This window comes from Phyllopteryx taeniolatus, chromosome 9 (genome assembly GCF_024500385.1).
Source record: "Phyllopteryx taeniolatus isolate TA_2022b chromosome 9, UOR_Ptae_1.2, whole genome shotgun sequence".
Classification (NCBI taxonomy): domain Eukaryota; kingdom Metazoa; phylum Chordata; class Actinopteri; order Syngnathiformes; family Syngnathidae; genus Phyllopteryx; species Phyllopteryx taeniolatus.
Window position 1 is genome coordinate 3658920 of NC_084510.1, and position 19451 is coordinate 3678370.

Sequence of the window (19451 nt, forward strand, 5' to 3'; positions counted from 1 at the left end):
TGTGTCATCAGGATGTGAAGTATGAATCTGGAGGGAGAACGCGCTTGGTCGATCACGTCAACGGAAAGAAGCACGCACAGCTGGTTAAAACGAAGCAGTCAAATTATAGATTACCAGGTATTTTGCGATCACATTTCTATGAATTACGTGCTTACTAACGTAGTTAACGTTTGCTGTTTAACTTGTTATATTGTTCATTTATGTCATGCATTTTTTATAGATATATGTATATACTGTATGTGTTTGGGCGGCACGGTGTAGGAGTGGTTAGAGCGTCTGCCTCACAGTTCTGAGGACCGGGTTCAAATCCCGGCCCCGCCTGTGTGGAGTTTGCATGTTCTCCCCGTGCCTGCGTGGGTTTTCTCCGGGCACTCCGGTTTCCTCCCACGTCCCAAAAACATGCATGGTTGGTTAATTGCCGACTGTAAATTGACCGTAGGTGTGAATGTGAGTGCGAATGGTTGTTTGTTTGTATGTGCCCTGCGATTGGCTGGCAACCAGTTCAGGGTGTACCCCGCCTCCTGCCCGATGATAGCTGGGATAGGCTCCAGCACGTCCGCGACCCAAGTGAGGAGAAGCGGCTCAGAAAATGGATGGATGGATGAATGTGTGTGTGTGTGTGTGTGTGTGTGTATGTGTGTGTGCGCTAATTGTTGTTCGGATTTTGCTTTTTCCATTTCAGAGCCCTGTAAAATTTACTGGGATGCCTTAGCACGTCAGTAATTGTGATTGTACATTTGGCGGCTGTAACCTTAAAAGGATAAAGAAAAGAAAATCTTTCCCAAAAAGAAACTTGTAACCATTGTGTTAAGATGCTGTCAAAAAGAGTTTCAGTTTGTTTCTGTGCACTGTTACACATTGTTGCCATTCTCATACATATTCTCTTCAAGTGGGGCAAATAAACTACTGTGCCCTTTGGCAATGCACTTAACCCAGTTTATCATTTCATCTTGATATTCAGTATGTGACATACTGCAGTCAGAAGGGCTATATCGTTTATATTGTTGGGGCGGCAATAGCTTATCTTTAAGGACTTGGTCTTTGAAACTGGAGGATCCTGGTTTGAGTCCCACAACTAGTTGGCAAGATGCCAATCTAATTCTGAACTACTGTCAAGGTACCTGTTGGTAACCCCAACACATGTCGGCACCTTTATTAGTGTGTTGGTAACAAACAATAGCGTGCAGACATAACTACAGCCTGGAGGCAGAACCATCGAAGGTGTCTATCGTGTGGTGTCTTTTCTCTTTAAATGGATTCTTCTGCCATCTTAATGAACATTGTACAACACCACACTACCGATTCACTTCAAACTTGGTGTGTATCACCTCAAGACATGGGACATTAAAAGTTATCAAAAGCTTTTTCATCCGACGAACTATATGAGCCCTGAGGCTTCAAACTTTTCATTCCACATTTCGCCACAAAACCGAAAATGCCTAAACTTCATCAAAGACTCATTCGCGGTACGTTTCACCGAGAGCTACAAAAACCGTCTCACACCTGTATTGACCCCAGACCTACAAAAATGGCAAAAACACGCACATCCTAAACCCAATAGGAAGTGAGCTGTGACCTCGTAATTGTACAGTTCTACCTTTTTCGCACGCTTGCCGATGCCATACTTAAAGAGCTATTTGTGGTACGTCACACCTACACTTACCAAACTTGGCAGGTAAGTGCATTACCCCAACACCTCTAAAATTGTAATTACAATTGATGTTCTAAACTCAACATAAACTGAACTACGGCCTTTTAAAGGTACACTTTCAAAAAATTAACAGGTGTCACTTGTCCTACAGGTTTCATCCGATTCAAACTTTGTCAGTACCATCTCAACACCTTGGACATTAAAAGTTATCGCAAGCTTTTTTTCCCGACATCCAATATGACGTTGGCAGCTCTTTAACCGTAGCTTTTCTGAGCTCGCCACAAAACTGAACATGGTGACAGTTCATCAAAGACCTTTTTGCGCTACGTTGCACCTACGCCTATGAAAATTCTACACGCGTGTAGCACCCCCACACGAACAAAATTGTAATTACCACCCATGTCCTAAACTCAACAGAAAATGATCTACGACCTTTTAAATGTAACATTCACAGTACTTAAAAGTCCCACCATAATTACCAACAATACATATAGTAGTGTAGTAGGTCTAAGAGTCCATTACCTTTTTCCAACACCCGCATTTACTCAGTATTACCTTTGCACTTGTCCAACAGCAGTGGTGACCTACCAATGGCCTGGGGGCCATTTGGGGGCCATCCCCCATTTTTGTGTGGCCCGCATTTTCTCAATATAAACTTTTACACGGCTTTGCAGTTCTGACAGCAGTGGTGTCAAACCATTTGCGGGTCATCCTCCATTTTTGTGTGGCCCACATTTACTCAATATGGGCCATCCCTTTGAGCAATACTAGGATTTATTTTCTTCTACATATTTCATCCACTTTTTCCCCCACATATTTCATCCACTCATCAATGACATTTTCTCTTCACGTGTCAATATGTGTGGCTTTGGGGCTCTCGCAGACACTTTGTGTATATAGCACCTATTTTTATTTGTTTTAGTTCAATGCACGTTGAGTCTGTGCAGTGTTGAAGAGTCTTTTCAAGGCTTTTCCACAGTCCTCCAGGCACACTGTCTTATAGTGTGGACCTAACAACCATGGGCAACACAGAAAAAAAGGACAAAAACACAGAGAAAGAAGAGCATCTTTTGATCCTAAAGACCCCGGCTGGCGTAAAGATGAGCTCTTTGAAAGCAGAAGCTAGTTAAAGAAACCACGCAGTTGCAGACAGTCCTGAGGCATGTGTGTTGTCTGCACTGTCTCTCCTGTCTGCACTGCTCCAACATGTTTCTTCCTGTGCTCAGGCTCAGAGAGACTAATTGAGAAAGCAATAACAGTGACCGTAAAAATTATCTTGCTTTGCACAACAAATTTTAGCAAATCTTTTTAGCTGTGATGACTATGCCACGATGTTTAATCTGATGATACAACCGCAAAAAAATGTAATTGAATCATTTTTTGGAGTTTGCTCGACAGAAATAAAAATGAATAATATCTCTTTTGCTTTCTGTCTCATCAGGTGCGCAAATTGGTCACAGACGGAATATTTGTGTCTTCATCATTATTAAGGTAAGTCATTGTATCTGCATGTTCTATTGGATGTACAATACTTGGTTGACTGGTCTCTGACTGATCCTCGGCTGTCTACAACCCAAATTTTTTTCAGCTCAACACCCACATTAGAAATATCAAAATTTACGTTTACATTATGGAAACTTACAGTATGTATCTATGTCTTATGTTTTCCAAGAATAAATTTTTCCCAGGTGGCACGGTGGCCGACTGGTTAGAGCGTCAGCCTCACAGTTCTGAGGTGCGGGGTTCAATCCCCGTCCCCGCCTGTGTGGTGTTTGCATGCTCTCCCTGTGCCTGCGTGGGTTATCTCCGGGCACTCCGGTTTCCTCCCACATCCCAAAAACATGCATTAATTGGAGACTCTAAATTGCCCGTAGGCATGACTGTGAGTGCGAATGGTTGTTTGTTTCTATGTGCCCTGCGATTGGCTGGCAACCAGTTCAGGGTGTACCCCGCCTCCTGCCCGATGACAGCTGGGATAGGCTCCAGCATGCCCGCGACCCTAGTGAGGAGAAGCGGCTCAGATTATGGATGGATGGATGAAAATTTTCCCACTAGTTTTTATTTCACGGTCCCATATGTCTTGGTTGCACATATTATACAGTATTTATTTGTGCGAACATGAATGCATTGCTCCCACCAATCTCAGCAGGACTACAGCAGAATGTTGAGGCTAAGTGTCTATGACGGGTGGACTACTATTTATTGAATCTGTGATGTTATTTTGGGGGGGCATATTGAGGTCAGAGAGGTGGCTTTGGGGGAAGTGCATGTGTTAATACCTGTAGTGCTTTCACACTCTCACAGAAATTAAAATATGTAAGTCTATTGACTGTGTTGGAAAAATATTTTAAAGTCCGAGTCTTTTAACATAACTGTTGCAAAATGTAGCAGAATCGAGAGAAAAAGCCTTTTGCTTGCCTTTAATTATTAGATAAAATATTTATTTTCAGGAAAATCCATCCATCTATTTTTGTACCACTTTATCCTCACAAGGGTGACATAACAGTTTGGCCCACCGTGCCGCCATTGTCATAAAAATGAAAAACTAATTACTCTACTTTATACATACAGTAATACAGTACACGATATTGTACTTTCAATACCTATTATACTTCATGGTATGAACAATGGTTAGTCACTGTCAAAGCTGAAGGAATTGCTAACATTTTTTCATTGGCTGTTCTGTGCTAAAAGCAGCCAAGCTGAAGCAATAGCATGTTATATAATGTTATCTTTTCCATTAAGGAGTGGCTCTGCATGCATCAAAATACAAATATGCTTAGTTTGCGTCATGGGAATGCTAATTACCATTATCTTCATATTTTACACATAATTATAACCAGAATTATTCAAAAGGGTACGGATGTGACCTACAGGGATTATGCATTTTTTATATATTTGTACATATCACAGTGCATTGTGATTTCACTATTGCCAGTGAACACAGTCAGTGTATGAATTTATGAAAGATACCCCAATATAATTGTTATGTCGAGGCTCTAGGCAGGAACAAGGTATTGGACATAATAACTTAATTTTTAATGTAATAAACTTAATAATGACTAATTTATGTTTAAGGTGAAAACTAGGTTTGACTTAATTTGTGGTAGCTCACAAAGCTATTGAGGGCTAAATAAATTCATTAGACCAACACCAGAAATATATTTTTTCTTCCAGTGACCATTCAGCATTATTTAGTGCCTAAATGCACTCTTTCAACAGGAATGAGGATTTAAAACTAAATTGATCTTTGTATACGTACTCAACTTTGACCTGGCTCACTTGGCATCTCTGTGGAGTCAGAAATTAATCAAGCATAACATTCAACCACTAAAACTTTATTATTTTTTTAATGTTGAGTAGTGTACAGTGGATATCAAAAAGTCGACACATCCCTGTTCAAATGCCAGGTTTTTGTAATTGAAAAAAAAAGAGTGTTTTCAAAACTTTTTCTGCCATTAATGTATGGCCTACAACTCAACTGAAAATAAATAAATACATCAAATAAAATAAAATAAAAAAATAATTAAAAAAAAAAAAATCACATTTTATGACTAATTTATGCAGAAATCCAGGTTATTTCAAAGGGTTCACATACAAATGTTGTCAAAGCACATAATAGCATTATGGATATTACTAAATCAAAAGGCATTGTCATCTTAAATAATCAAATATATTGCATGCACGTTGCACAATGCACGTTAGAAAATGTGCAATTTTTGATTGTCTTGGAAACTGAGACAGATGTAATGGACCAAAATACAGTTTGTTTGTTGACCTGGTTGTGTTTATCTTACCTATGTGATTTATGTGCATGTGTATATGTTTGTGTGTGTGTGTGTGTCTGTCTGTGCAAACGATTACAGTGTGTAAGCTAGGTCAATTAGAAACCCAACCAACGCCACTACATTTCGAGTGAATCCATACCAGCCTTCCCAATGCTTTTTTTTGTACTGATGTGCCCTCCAAAGACATACCCTCGCCACCAGTGTTGTACCTGAACGAGTTCAGTGAACGAAAGTTCATATGAACTAGTTCATATTTTGGGCAAACGTGACGTGAACTTAGTTCATTTCTGCCTGATGAACGTGAATGAGAATGTGCTCATTCTGGTGTCTGTGAACCGTTTCCGAAAAGTTCATTTTCATTCAAGAGTCCCAGGTTTTGTTAGGGACTTCCAGGGCAAAACCTGTTTTAACACACTGTATACAAGCCTTTATTTATCGAGGTAAAAACACAGTATTTGGCAACCCATTCATTGTGGCCTCATGAATGGCATTCATGTTTACATCGCAACTGCTCGAGTGCGCGAGGTGCATTCAGGGACACTGCGGAAATGGGAGCGAATGTGTTCATAATTGTAAAAACTGATTACTAATAAAATTATTATTTGTATCAGAATGCTTTAGTTAAAACACTGTATGATCACACTGTCATAATATGGAATTGATTTCGTTTTTTATTATAAGAAAAGAGAAGCTAAAATATGTTTTTAATGTAGCCAGCCAGAGCTGCGAGAAATGAAGTTATCGTTGTCCTTTCACCATCGTTTCTGTCATACTGTGTTGCACGTTTTTGTTTGTGCATTAAGAATTAAAGTCCTGTTTTTGTTTTATTTCCTCATTTAAAAAAAGACTATTCAAGCAACAAGTTTTTCCTCATGTTTTTGAGAATGTCGGGTGAAAGCTGCAGCTGGCTGCTTGTGTGGACAGAATGGGTGACAACAATGAGGAAATGAAAAGGCAGTATTTTGAGGGAAATAGCCCATCAACAACATCGGGGGGAAAAAGAACTAAAAGGAACTACGAGAACTAGTTCATTTTTTTGAACAGTGAACTTATTTCAAAATTTTGTATTATGAACTATGAACAGAACTGGTTAATTTTTGGAACGGTGAATTGAACTTTGAGGTTCTCATAGAAAATGAACTTTCCCAACACTGCTCACCACTATTCCTCTACAGAAATATCACGAATGCATCCACGGTCAGATCAAACTCCATTGACGTCATGGTTCCAGAGACTGACTCTGGCTCTGTGACACCTTGTTGAATAAAGGCATAAAATGCAGCATAGATAATGCTAAATACTGTAACTTTTATTAAATTATGACAAGGTTTCCCTTCCAATGTTCCCTTTCACTTATGATGTTTGGTTATTTGTGAAAAAAAAAACAAAGTCTGTTGACGCATTTGAGAATGAGTATTGCTTCCTTGGCAGAAATGGAATCTTCTCCCTTCTTTGGACCTTGACCTTCTTTCTAAATGTGTAAGAATTTAAACATTCTATAGATGTCATACAATCGTAAGAAGCTTTGGGGATTAATAAAGCGTTACCCACATATGAATCACAAAGTTGTGTTTGTTGATAAGATTACAAGCTTAATGTGTTATTTGCAACCTAAGCCTTGTAGTGAATACTAGACTGATCTCATGACTTCATTGTCTGATATGCACTTGAAGCAGTCATCTTCTACATTAATGCTGTGTTTTATTATTATGCAGTAGTTTATTTATTCTCTACCATTGTCCACAACACAACAGTCGGTAAAGACAAAGGACTTGTCATTCCCGAGAACACGTGGAATATCTAGTTGTGGTGGGAATGGAGGACCATCCCCTGAAGCGTATTCTTGAATAGATTTCTGGGAATGACTAAAGAGTTGGTAGTAGGGAGGTGGTGGACTACATAGCATTTATATGTGAAGAACAGGTTGCGATGGTTTGGGTATGGGTTGAACTGAGAGAGAGTGGCATATATTGTCATATATGGCATTTCAGTATATTTGCTGGAAAGCCTCAACAGAAACAATTCATTTTTTACTTTAAAATTAAGATTGTAATCTGGGTTAGGGCATTTATTATCTTTTAGCTTGAACCCTAAGCCTTTTGGCCTGCTATATGGAAATATATATATTTTTTGGGAACTTTGGAATTTTGTATATGATCATCATGCTTTCTGAAATAAATTTAATTCAATTCAAAAATTCAATTCAATATGTGTATTTTAAGAATGGCAACAATGGACTGAAGAAGATCCTGGAGGGGATATATTGATATTTTTTGACAGTTGTACTTGTATATACAGATAAACAAGAGGGCATACACACTAATTATAACTTGCAATAGAGAGGATGCCAGCATAAGGGTGTACATGGAGCAGTTGGGGGTTGAGTGCATTGCTTAAGGGCACTTCTGCAGTGCTTGGGAAGCCAGCTAGCACCTCCCAAATAATATGTAATTTTCTAGTTTGTAGAATTATTTTATGCACCCGAGTGGCCTATTGTTTTCTGAACCAATTACCTTACAGTTACAGCAAAATCTTTACACACTACTGTCGCCCTGGGTGTCGAGGGTCGAGAGATAATCAGACGGATGAAGTGCTATCAAAATGATGAATGCAAAATTCTTGACAGTGTGGGAAAGCAAGAGTGATTGATGAAGCAAAAATGGGATGTGGCAGGAATTCCGAGCTGGTAGTGAATGAGACCATGGTTGAGATCTTCCAAATGGAACATCTGATCAGCAGTACACCCTGACCCAAGTGTCTTCAGCCCAACACACGACTGAAGTGTCCAATCGTGATTGAAATATGGTCGGCAGCTCAGTCCCACACACTCGGTGATTGGTCCTTGTATAGATACCAACTCCCTGCAAAGGAAAAGCTGCAACTCCTAGTGTTCTTATTGAGAAACAATGTTTTCAGGGTCCATACTGTTTTATTTTGATACTTTAAGTTTTTCTGAAGTTAGTTTGTGAATCCATTTTGATCCTAAATCAACCATTGTTTTCTAGTTAGTGTGTTTTAGTAGTATACTGTCATCAAGAAGTGAACTATGGCTTATAATTTCGTGAAGTTTTGTGTAAATATAGTGCTTACATACGGTAGCTCTATACTGGGGTTAAATTAAAAGGTTTACACAAGCAAGGCTCATACAGGTTTGTATCAAATTCTTTACCTTATTTCCAAGTATATGAATTCAGTAATTAGCTGGTCTGCAAAGAAACATACAGTACTTGTGTGTGTGTGTGCGTGCGTGCGTGCGTGTGTGTTTCCTCATTCATGTGTGAACATGTCCTATCCGTCTCGCTTGGCACCTGCGAGGTTTGGCACCTTGCGCCAGGCAATGGTGGCGTTATAAGCTACCGGTAGCAACGTGCATGTGATTTACCACCAGATGGTTTATATATAATGTGCTGGCAATTAGATTCATTTTTAGATTGCATTGAAACAATGATCAGGAAGAGACACAAAAACATCATCACTTTGGAGGCTTTGGGGGAAGAGCATGTGTTAATACCTGTAGTGCTTTCACACTCTCACATAAATTAAAATATGTAAAATATGCAGTCTATTGACTGTGTTGGAAAAAGATTTTAAAGTCTTTGAGTCTTTTAACATAACTGTTGACTGGTTAGAGCGTCTGCCTCACAGTTGAAGACTCTAAATTGCCCTTAGGCGTGAATGTGTGCGCGAATGGTTGTTTGTTTATATGTGGCCTGCAATTGGCTGGCGACCGATTCAGGGTGTACCCTGCCTCCTGCCCGATGATAGCTGGGATAGGCTCCAGCACGCCCGCGATCCTAGTGAGGCGAAGCGGCACAGAAAATGGATGGATGGATGGTGATACACCGATCTCCTCTTCGGCCAATCAGACTAGAATCGAGAGAAAAAGCCTTTTGCTTGCCTTTAATTATTAGATAAAATATTTATTTGCAGGAAAATCCATCCATCTATTCTTTGTACCGCTTTATCCTCACAAGGGTCGCGGGATCCTCACAAGGGTCGCGGGCGTGTTTGAGCCTATCCCAGCTATTTTCGGGCGAGAGGCGGGGTACACCCTGAATCGGTCGCCAGCCAATCGCAGGGCACATATAAACAAATAACCCTTCGCACTCACATTCACACCTACGGTCAATTTACAGTCGGCAATTAACCAACCATGCATGTTTTGGGGATGTGGGAGAAACCGGAGTGCCCAGAGAAAACCCACGCAGGCAAAGGAAGAACATGCAAACTCCACACAGGCGGGGCCGGGGATTGAACCCGGGTCCTCAGAACTGTGAGGCTGACGCTCTAACCAGTCGTTCACTGTGCCGCTGCTGCCAGGCCCACTGGGAGAAAATTAGGGTTCACACTCGTAGCTGGGATTTGAACCAGTGACCTTTTGGTCACTGGACAACCCGCTCTACCTACTGAGGCACAGCCGCCCAGTTAGGAAGGAGATCTGGCATAAAAACAATCATATGAATCCCTGTGGCAACCTGATGGGACAAGCAGAACATTGCAACGACAACTTTATATCTGAGGTGAATATAATGAATGGGACAATGAAAGCGTAACGGTACCATGCCATCAAAATCCTTTTTTTTTTTTTTATTTTTTTTTTTTAGTTTTATGCAACCCATAGGTCAAAATTAGTCTGTGACCTGGTTTAAGTTTGACATCTATGCGGTTTGTCAATTGAATGCAATAGCCTTGAACACCAAAACCCCTTGCAAATGGGTCAATTTGAAATTCAAATTGAATTTGTTACACTTTGATTAATTCAACTGCTTTTCCAGGACTTAGTATCTAAGCTAATTTATCTAGGGAGTGACACACAGACTCAGCTGTGAATGTAGGGCATCATACAACCTCTTATGCCAATATACCAACACAAAACACACATTTATGCTCCGGAAACACACACACGCATGCATACACACACACAAACAGCTCATACTGCATATACATAAAGTACAGTCTACTACTGAAGTGTTTCTAACTACTGTCTCTGTGTCTGTTAACAGGTCGGCAGTGTGACTGATCAGAGAAATATCAAGTCTGTCAGAAGTGGTAAGACCAGCCAATCAGCAGGGGAGAGATGATGATGCAGGGCAGGCAATTGGCCCTGGCTTTAATGTTATTGCACCTGCTGCTATGGCACGAATCTGTGACTATCGAAGTACCACAAGACCGTAAGTATCAATCAATCAATAATCTGATTCAAATGTTTTACCAAGCCTAAATCTATTTTGTTTATTCAATGAGATCTTGAACAAAATTACATGAATTTTAATTTTCTACAGATACAGTTAGAATGGAAGCCTGATACATCTGATGTTGACCCGTGTTATATTTGACTAGAAATATTGAAGTTCAGCATCTATCATTAACTGATTTAATTGGAATGCTAAAATCACCTCAAATGTTCAACAAATAACTAAAGTGATGAACTTCATGTGAAGGGTTAACATTAAGCATGAGAAATGTACTTTGTTTTTGGAACTGATAACTGATTTGAACTCAGTATTTTTGACCACCCAAAGCTTGTGAACGTTCGTGAAGGTGGGAACATAGTTTGACGGTTAAATGGCTCAGGTATTTCTATTCAGCAACCACATTATACTGGACCGCCGCATACTCATGATTTGGCCCCGCAGATGCACCTATTAGCAGATTTAAAAGAGAAAAAAAGTGTCTTTTAAAATGGGGCGGGGGGAGGGGGGGGGTCGACCTCGAAAACACAATACATTTTTGGTTTTGAAAAAACATATATATACAACCCCAATTCCAATGAAGTCGGGACGTTGTGTTAAACATAAATAAAAACACAATACAATGATTTGCAAATCATATTCAACCTATATTTAATTGAATATACTACAAAGACAAGATATTTAATGTTCAAACTGATAAACTTTATTGTTTTTAGCAAATAATCATTAACTTAGAATTTTATGGCTGCAACACGTTCCAAAAAAGCTGGGACAGGGTCATGTTTACCACTGTTACATCACCTTTTCTTTTAACAACATTCAATAAACGTTTGGGAACTGAGGACACTAATTGTTGAAGTTTTGTCGGTGGAATTCTTTCCCATTCTTTCTTGATGTAGAGCTTCAGCTGTTCAACAGTCTGGGGTCTCCGTTGACGTATTTTACGCTTCATAATGCGCCACATATTTTCAATGGGAGACAGGTCTGGACTGCAGGCACGCCAGTCTAGTACCCATACTCTTTTACTACGAAGCCACGCTGTTGTAACACGTGCAGAATGTGGTTTGGCATTGTCTTGCTGAAATAAGCAGGGGCGTCCATGAAAAAGACGTTGCTTGGATGGCAGCATATGTTTCTCCAAAACCTGTATGTACCCTTCAGCATTAATGGTGCCTTCACAGATGTGTAAATTCCCCATGCCATTGGCACTAACACAGCCCCATACCATCACAGATGCTGGCTTTTGAACTTTGTGTCCATAACAGTCCGGAATCCAACCTTTCCCCACTAAGAATCATCCTCAGATTTAGGTGCTGATTTTCATCCCATTAGCTTCATTGTACTTCCCTGTACACCCTTACATGCATCAAGGCATGTTATCAATTAATTTGAGCATAAAAAAAACATTGTTTAGCTTACCGGAGCTGTAGTAGAAATCTTTCACTCTCATATTATGATATTGTGTCTCATAGGTTTTTGTTAATTTCAACACACAGACCTTCCCGTGAACAGCGCATGTGCAAGTACCCACATGTAGCCACCATAAAGGATTTTAAGGTGTAATACATTCCCAAGTAACTGAAAACTGGCGCAAAGAACAAAAATAGGTCATGTATTTTATTTTTCTTCCCTCTCATCAAATACACACCCTTAAGTGAGTAAATGTGCACGCATTGATTTTTAGACACGCGCTGAATGGTGCTAAATGTAATTCAGTTTTACATTGACGTGTATTTTTACACTGAGAGCCCCAGGACTCCTGCCATACAGATCAAAAGAGCACATGCGCACACAAATGCTGCAGTCAGCTGCTTTGACACCCTATGGGTTCATCTCAGTCTGTCTAACCTTTCGACCCAAGGTGATGCGCTATTGCTCTGAAACACTCATCCACACAAAGCACAAAGAATTTGTATAATTCTTTTGCAACCGAATGACCTCGTCTTAATGTATTCACATAACATTGATGAATTGATCATAAGAGTTCTATTCTTTGTAAAATTCATTTCTTTCCACACCACCAACTACTATCAAGAGCTGGTATAATTGAAACACATTTGATGGCTAATGCTACATATGTAATGAAGCATTAGCCATTAAATATGTTCATCATGTCTGCAGTGTATAAATTACTCACCATGGTTTGTGTTTTCTTTATCTTTGCTCATCATGTGAAAACTACAAACAGGTAAGTTATCAATCCCAATGTTACATTAATATAGCAGAAACTCATGTCATTGGAGACTGTAACAATATGCTAACGTTGTGGATAGAATACTGTGTGTGTCTGTTTAATATAATTAACATCCTTTTTACAATTTTCCCACATTTTCTGTCTCCATGTTGCTTTACGTTGGACTAACAGCAAAGATCCTGGCAGACCGTAAGTCTTTCATGTTAACATGTTAGCGCTCCGTCTTTAACACTCAAATTACAGTATGTGGTTACTCTCCTAGGTTATCTACAAGTTATGGGAACCTGCTGCCAGAAACCATAACTGTAGGAGTATTATTGACAGTCCTAATTCGAAATCATGGGAGTCATTCATACTAGATTTGGGTCAAATAAAACTGGGGGAAAATTTTTTTTTAGGGCTTTGGGGGCATTCACGCTAGATCTGTAGGGTTGTATGTGAAATTCTGAATTAATTTAATGAGCTGTTTGGATCAAAGGTAGGCCATTAATGTCAGATCAGGACATGGTTATTTCCTGCTCTCGCCATATAATTAATTTTCAGTGGAGTGACTTTGTCTGAATTGCAGTTTAAAAAAAAAAATCTGGTTCTTACTGAGCTGCTCTGGCATCTTTGCTCATTACTCATACCTACTCACTTAACATTTGACATCAGACACTGTAACACATGCTAAATGTAGGTATGGCAAGCCAAACGCATAATACATCTTTAGGAAGCAGAAGAATCCCAATTGGTATTAATATGAAGTTAAGAAACTGCATACCAAAAATGCAGGTTTTAGCTGCTATATACAGTCATTTCTGTAATAATTATATTTCAGTCTAACTTGTAGCACAACTAACCTAATCATAAGTACTCAGATGGTTGACATGGCAGCATTGGATACGTGTACAATAAAAAAAAAAAATACAAAATTGTGGCTGAGATTAGCTTGTAAAGCCTCTGCCAAAAGAAAGAAAAGGCTTTTCTAATGACAGGCAGGAATAGACCTTTTTTTAATATAGTTAAGCAAGTTTGATTTCTGACCAATTTGGAGTCTCTCACTGGATATTTGTATTGTGTATAACTGTGAGTGTGTTTGTGTGTAGTGATTTAAAGCCCTGGAGGGCTCAGTGAGCTAGAAAAGCAAGTGGGCAAATACATGTTGGCTCTGTTTAGTGAGGGGGTTGTCTTTACTGAGCCATTAAATATGTATAGTGGACTGAAAACAGCTGGAGGTGGACATGATGGTCTGTTCATTTATCAGATCAGGTTGTATGGCTGTTTTAGACTGATATCGTAAACAAATTGCAATTTCCCTTACTCTAATTATAAAACACAGAAACTCAAGCCTCATGAGGTGTTGAGTTTCATAAACAGACACTAACACTGCAATTTATACCGTGTGTGTTATAGTGTGTGTGTATATAGCAAATAATGCAACCACTCTCCTGTTTCCCCTCTCCCCTCAGTGAGACAGCCCCCTACTATAACCAAGCAGTCGGTGAAGGACTACATTGTTGACCCCAGAGATAACATCATCATCGAGTGTGAGGCCAAGGGCAACCCGGTGCCAACGTAAGGAATACACACACACACACAGACACACACACACACACACACACACACACACACATGCACAAACACGAACACGAACACAAACAGTTTCTCTAATGGTTACATCACCAGTAGGACAGGACAGTGGCACATTGTTTATTTGGGGTGACTCGGGTGTACACACACTTGCATACACATACTGTAGTTATCCATGTATCCATCCATGCTTCCAAACGTTTTCTTGCGGTTATCTGGGGCAGAGTCATAGGTTGCAGCAGCATTAGCAGGGAAGAATGGACTTTGCTCTCCCCTGTTACTTTGTCCAGCTCTTCAAGAGGGTTCCTGAGGTGTTACCAGCCCACCCAGGAGATAAATTGGAATACTTCACGTAACTCTCAATCGCTTCAAAATTTCTGGCAACTAAACGTTCATGTGTTCATGCTCAGTACCAGAGATGGATAGTAACAAGCTACATGAGATCCGTTTCTTTTAAATTTTAGTCTTTTAAGTGAGTCTTTTAAGTAACTTTTCAGATAAATTGTACCTGTCAGAATAGTTTTAATGCACCATACTTTTTACATTTACAGTACTTGAGTAGTTTTGGTAGGAAGAAACCCAACTTTTACTCTGTTACATTGAGCTACATTCCGCTCGCTACTTGTGTTTTTATCTTACAGGTATTTATTGTTGCTTGTGCAATCTATATTGATTTGTCAGAGAGACTGTAAGTGACTAATTTATGTCAAACATGCCAGAAATATATGTTTACATTACAGCCTCCAGCTTACCCACAACCTGAATAAGGATAAGCGGTATATAAAATGGCTGGATGGACTATGAAAAAGAACAGCTTGTCATACACTGTCATCGGTGTATGCCTGAAATATCATCATTTCAGCCTACAATAACTCCACTTGGAACTTGAGAACCATACAAGAGGCTGTCTCGGTCTGCGTTTGCAAAATGTAATGCTGTGTGGAATCAAGCCAGCAGGTCAACCACAGCATGTAAATACAAAATGCAGTTTCTCCGACCCAGTCAGTCTCTGTTCTTCTGTGTAGAAAGTGGTGTGTGCTTTCAAAAGGAGCAGGGAGAAAAGCAATTTGCAATGTTTGCACATCACTGAAGGTAAAGATGCAAGTTAGCAGAACTAAAAAACATTTTAAACTGTTGAAGTTTAATTACAAATTTTGGCAACTCGACCCACCTCTGCTCAGTACTGTACCAGACCTACCGTGTCTGTAGTGTCGATAATAATCAGGTAAATCCTCTTTTCACTCTAAAAACAAAGCCATGATATAATCAGCACGCGTCATCATGCCCTTCAGCAGCACCACAATTAAAACAAACATAAATTGCAGTTTCACTGATGCAGTATGTGACAGAAAGTACAGTATCACAATGGTGAGAGGGAATTGCATTCCTTCATGGTCAAAATGACAGTCTGGGAGACCACTCCAATTAAGGTAGAACATTATCTGAATTTGCATAATGCATCGTTTTCTTCACAGTAATGGTAAATGAAACTATGATTAATTTAATAAGATGTGGATACTGTAATGTCAATACTACTAGATGCTTAGAATTGGGATGGTAAACACAATGAAAAGTTCCAGTTGTTGTAGTAACTGCTTTAGTGTTTTTATTTTTTTCTGTTTTTGTGTTTTCTGCACAACACGACAGAAGAATTCAATACTAATTCTTCATTCTCTATTTCATGGCTCAGGTTCTCATGGCGAAGGAATGGGAAGTTTTTCAACATTGGAAAAGATCCGCGTGTAACAATGCGGAAACGCTCGGGAACCCTTGAAATCGGTTTTCGTAATGGAGGACGGCCAGAAGATTATGAAGGAGAGTACCAGTGTTTTGCCGGCAATGATCATGGCTTGGCGATGTCCAACAAAATTCTACTCCGGGTCTCCAGTAAGAATATCAACACACAGTATATGTATCAGAAAACCTTTACCTTTTCTTTTGAACTTTATCATAGTAGATTAATATACGTATATCTAGGGGCGCTTAAAGGGACATAAAGGAAAACAAATATTATCTTTGCATGGGCACGTGAAACTAATGCAATGTTGTTTCCGCACCGGATACGCTACTTCTGCTGATAATCGATTTGCTAGCCTGTGAAAATAGTTATAATTGTTAACATTTTGTGAATTCTGCAGTTAATAATGCTGTCATTTTAATTTGTTTGTATTTTTAGGCTTTATGGCCATTATGCCACTACAAGCGTTTGAGTAAAACGATGCAACAGGAAAATGTATCACGTTACTTTCATGTGCACAGGCAAAACTGAAATTTTCCTCTCTTCATGTACCTTCAGGAAGTCTGTATATGTCTACACATTGCATTGCTTTCTTTAAAAATTGTTTACGTTAATTTCGCATTTCTCCCCCTTGCCATCTTCCAGAGGCACCTCTGTGGCCTAAGGAGGTGCTGGAGCCAGTGGTGGTGACTGAAGGCTCCTCACTCGTCCTCCCCTGCAACCCACCTCCAGGCCTCCCTCCTCCATTCACTTTCTGGATGAACAGTAGTGAGCAGCAATTATACATGAAAACACACACCTTTCACAACATTAGCTAGACAATGATAAAATCAGCGAGGCTGTAATCAATAGATTTGTGTTAATTGATAATATAAAAAAACAATACATATATTTAACTCAAGGTTTACACTTTGTAGAAGATATGAATCACATCCCATCTATGACGTACACCAGGGGTGTCAAACTCATTTTTGTCGCGGGCCACATTATAGTTACGTTTAACCTCAGGGAGCCGTTATTGCTGTGAAACCACAAATGTTTCATTCCATATACACAGCAAATGGATGTGTAACTGGTTTTGAAATCAGTATTAATAGTAGTTTAGTACTTTGTTCAACTATTGTTCTAGTTACTGTAAAAAGGTGTTTGGTAAAAAAAAATTAAAAAAACCTGCTGGCAATATTTCAATGTTATTACATATTAAATATGACAATTTGAAATCTTGGTACAGATTTTTGCAAGAATCATCGAATTAGACGCACATGATTTGCTTTTGTGGGCCACATAACATGATGTTGTGGGCCGGATCTGGTCCCCATGCCTTGAGTTTGACACCCTTAATGCACACAAAAACACATAATCCTTACATACTGTATAGATACGACATAGGCTTTGTATAGAGTCCAGGCATTGTGTGTGTGTGATTTCTTCAATTTATGTACAGTAGACCTATGCTATTCGCGGGGGATAGGGACCGGTCCCGACCGCAAATAGCAAAAATGCATGAATAATTGATGGCATTATATAACTGCCATGACATATTATATATACACCTGCCATGAAATATATATATATATATATATATATATATATATATATATATATATATATATATATATATATATATATATATATACATATATATATATATATACACACACCCACACACCCACACACACACACAGTGGGTACGGAAATTATTCAGACCCCCTTAAATGTTTCACTCTTTGTTATATAGGAGCCATTTTCTAAAATCATTTAAGGTTTTTTTTTTTTTTTTTTTTTACACACAGCATCCCATATTGACAGAAGAAAACGGAATTGTTGAAATTTTTGCATATTTATTAAAAAAGAAAAAAAATGAAATATCAAACAGCCATAAGTATTCAGACCCTTTACTGTGACACTCATATATTTAACTCGAGTGCTGTCCATTTCTTCTGATCATCTTGAGATGGTTCTACACCTTCATTGGAGTCCACCTGTGTTTGATTATACTGATTGGACTTGATTAGGAAAGCCACACACCTGTCTATATAAGACCTTACAGCTCACAGTGCATGTCAGAGCAAATGAGAATCATGAGGTCAAAGAAACTGCCTGAAGAGCTCAGAGACAGAATTGTGGCAAGGTACAGATCTGGCCAAAGTTAAAAAAAACATTCTGCTGCATACAAGGTTCCTAAGAACACAGTGGCCTCCATAATCCTTAAATGGAAGACGTTTGGGATGACCAGAACCCTTCCGAGAGCTGGCCGTCCGGCCAAATTGAGCAATCGGGGGAGAAGAGCCTTGGTAAGAGAGGTAAAGAAGAACCCAAAGATCACTGTGGCTGATCTCCAGAGATTCAGTCCGGAGATGGGAGAACTTTCTAGAAAGTCAACCATAACTGCAGCCCTCCACCAGTTGGGGCTTTATGGCAGAGGGGCCTGACGGAAGCCTCTCCTCAGTCGAAGACATGAAAGCCCCCATGGAGTTTGCTAAAAAACCTGAACAACTCCAAGATGGTGAAAAATAATATTCTCTGGTCTGATGAGACCAAGATCAAACTTTTTGGCCTTAATTCTAAGCGGAGTAAAATAACGAAGGAGTGGCTTCAGAACTCCGTGATTGTTCTTGAATGGCCCAGCCAAAGCCCTGACTGAAACCCAATTGAGCATCTCTGGAGAGACCTGAAAATGGCTGTGCACCAACGTTCACCATCCAGACTGACAGAACTGGAGAGGATCTGCAAGGAGGAATGGCAGAGGATCCCCAAATCCAGGTGTGAAAAACTTGTTGCATCATTCCCAAAAAGACTCATGGCTGTATTAGCTCAAAAGGGTGCTTCTGCTAAATACTGAGCAAAGTGTCTGAATACTTAAGGCGGTGTGATATTTCAGTTTTTCTTTTTTAATAAATCTGAAAAAAATTCAACAATTCTGTCAATATGGGGTGCTGTGTGTACATTAATAAGGAAAATAAAATGAACTTAAATGATTAAAGGGGTCTGAATACTTTCTATATATATATATATATATATATATATATATATATACACCTACCGTATTTTCACGGCCATAAGGCGCACCGTATTAAAAGGCGCAGTCTCAGTTACGGGGTCTATTTCTGTATTTAACACATACATAAGGCGCAACGTATTATTGGACGCAGGCATGTTGTAAAACATACGCTATCTTAAAACATACGGTAGCATGCATGCACGCAAACACATTTTTTTTAAAAAGGCAGCGGGGGCAAAACTGAGTTCGGTTGTACTTTATTGACGTATTTAACAATGTACTCATGTTATTTTTTTATCAATCATCATCCACAAA

General features: G+C 39.3%; 1 protein-coding gene across 24 annotated transcripts in view; it reads left to right on the forward strand.

Annotated features, from left to right (window-relative positions):
• Nucleotides 1–19451, forward strand: part of nfasca (neurofascin homolog (chicken) a) — a 208048-nt gene that overhangs the window by 88635 nt on the left and 99962 nt on the right. For 23 of the 24 annotated variants that reach the window (XR_009790021.1, XR_009790019.1, XR_009790020.1 and 20 more), the window contains exons 2-7: nucleotides 3093–3142; nucleotides 10443–10610; nucleotides 12997–13014; nucleotides 14277–14382; nucleotides 16088–16284; nucleotides 16781–16903. Coding sequence is in view for 21 of the 24 variants with exons in the window: in XM_061783730.1 (XP_061639714.1) it covers nucleotides 10517–10610; nucleotides 12997–13014; nucleotides 14277–14382; nucleotides 16088–16284; nucleotides 16781–16903 (538 nt within the window). In the remaining 3 variants the exon portion in view is untranslated. The remainder of the gene's footprint in view (nucleotides 1–3092; nucleotides 3143–10442; nucleotides 10611–12996; nucleotides 13015–14276; nucleotides 14383–16087; nucleotides 16285–16780; nucleotides 16904–19451) is intronic. The other variant, XM_061783732.1, reaches the window with a different exon arrangement.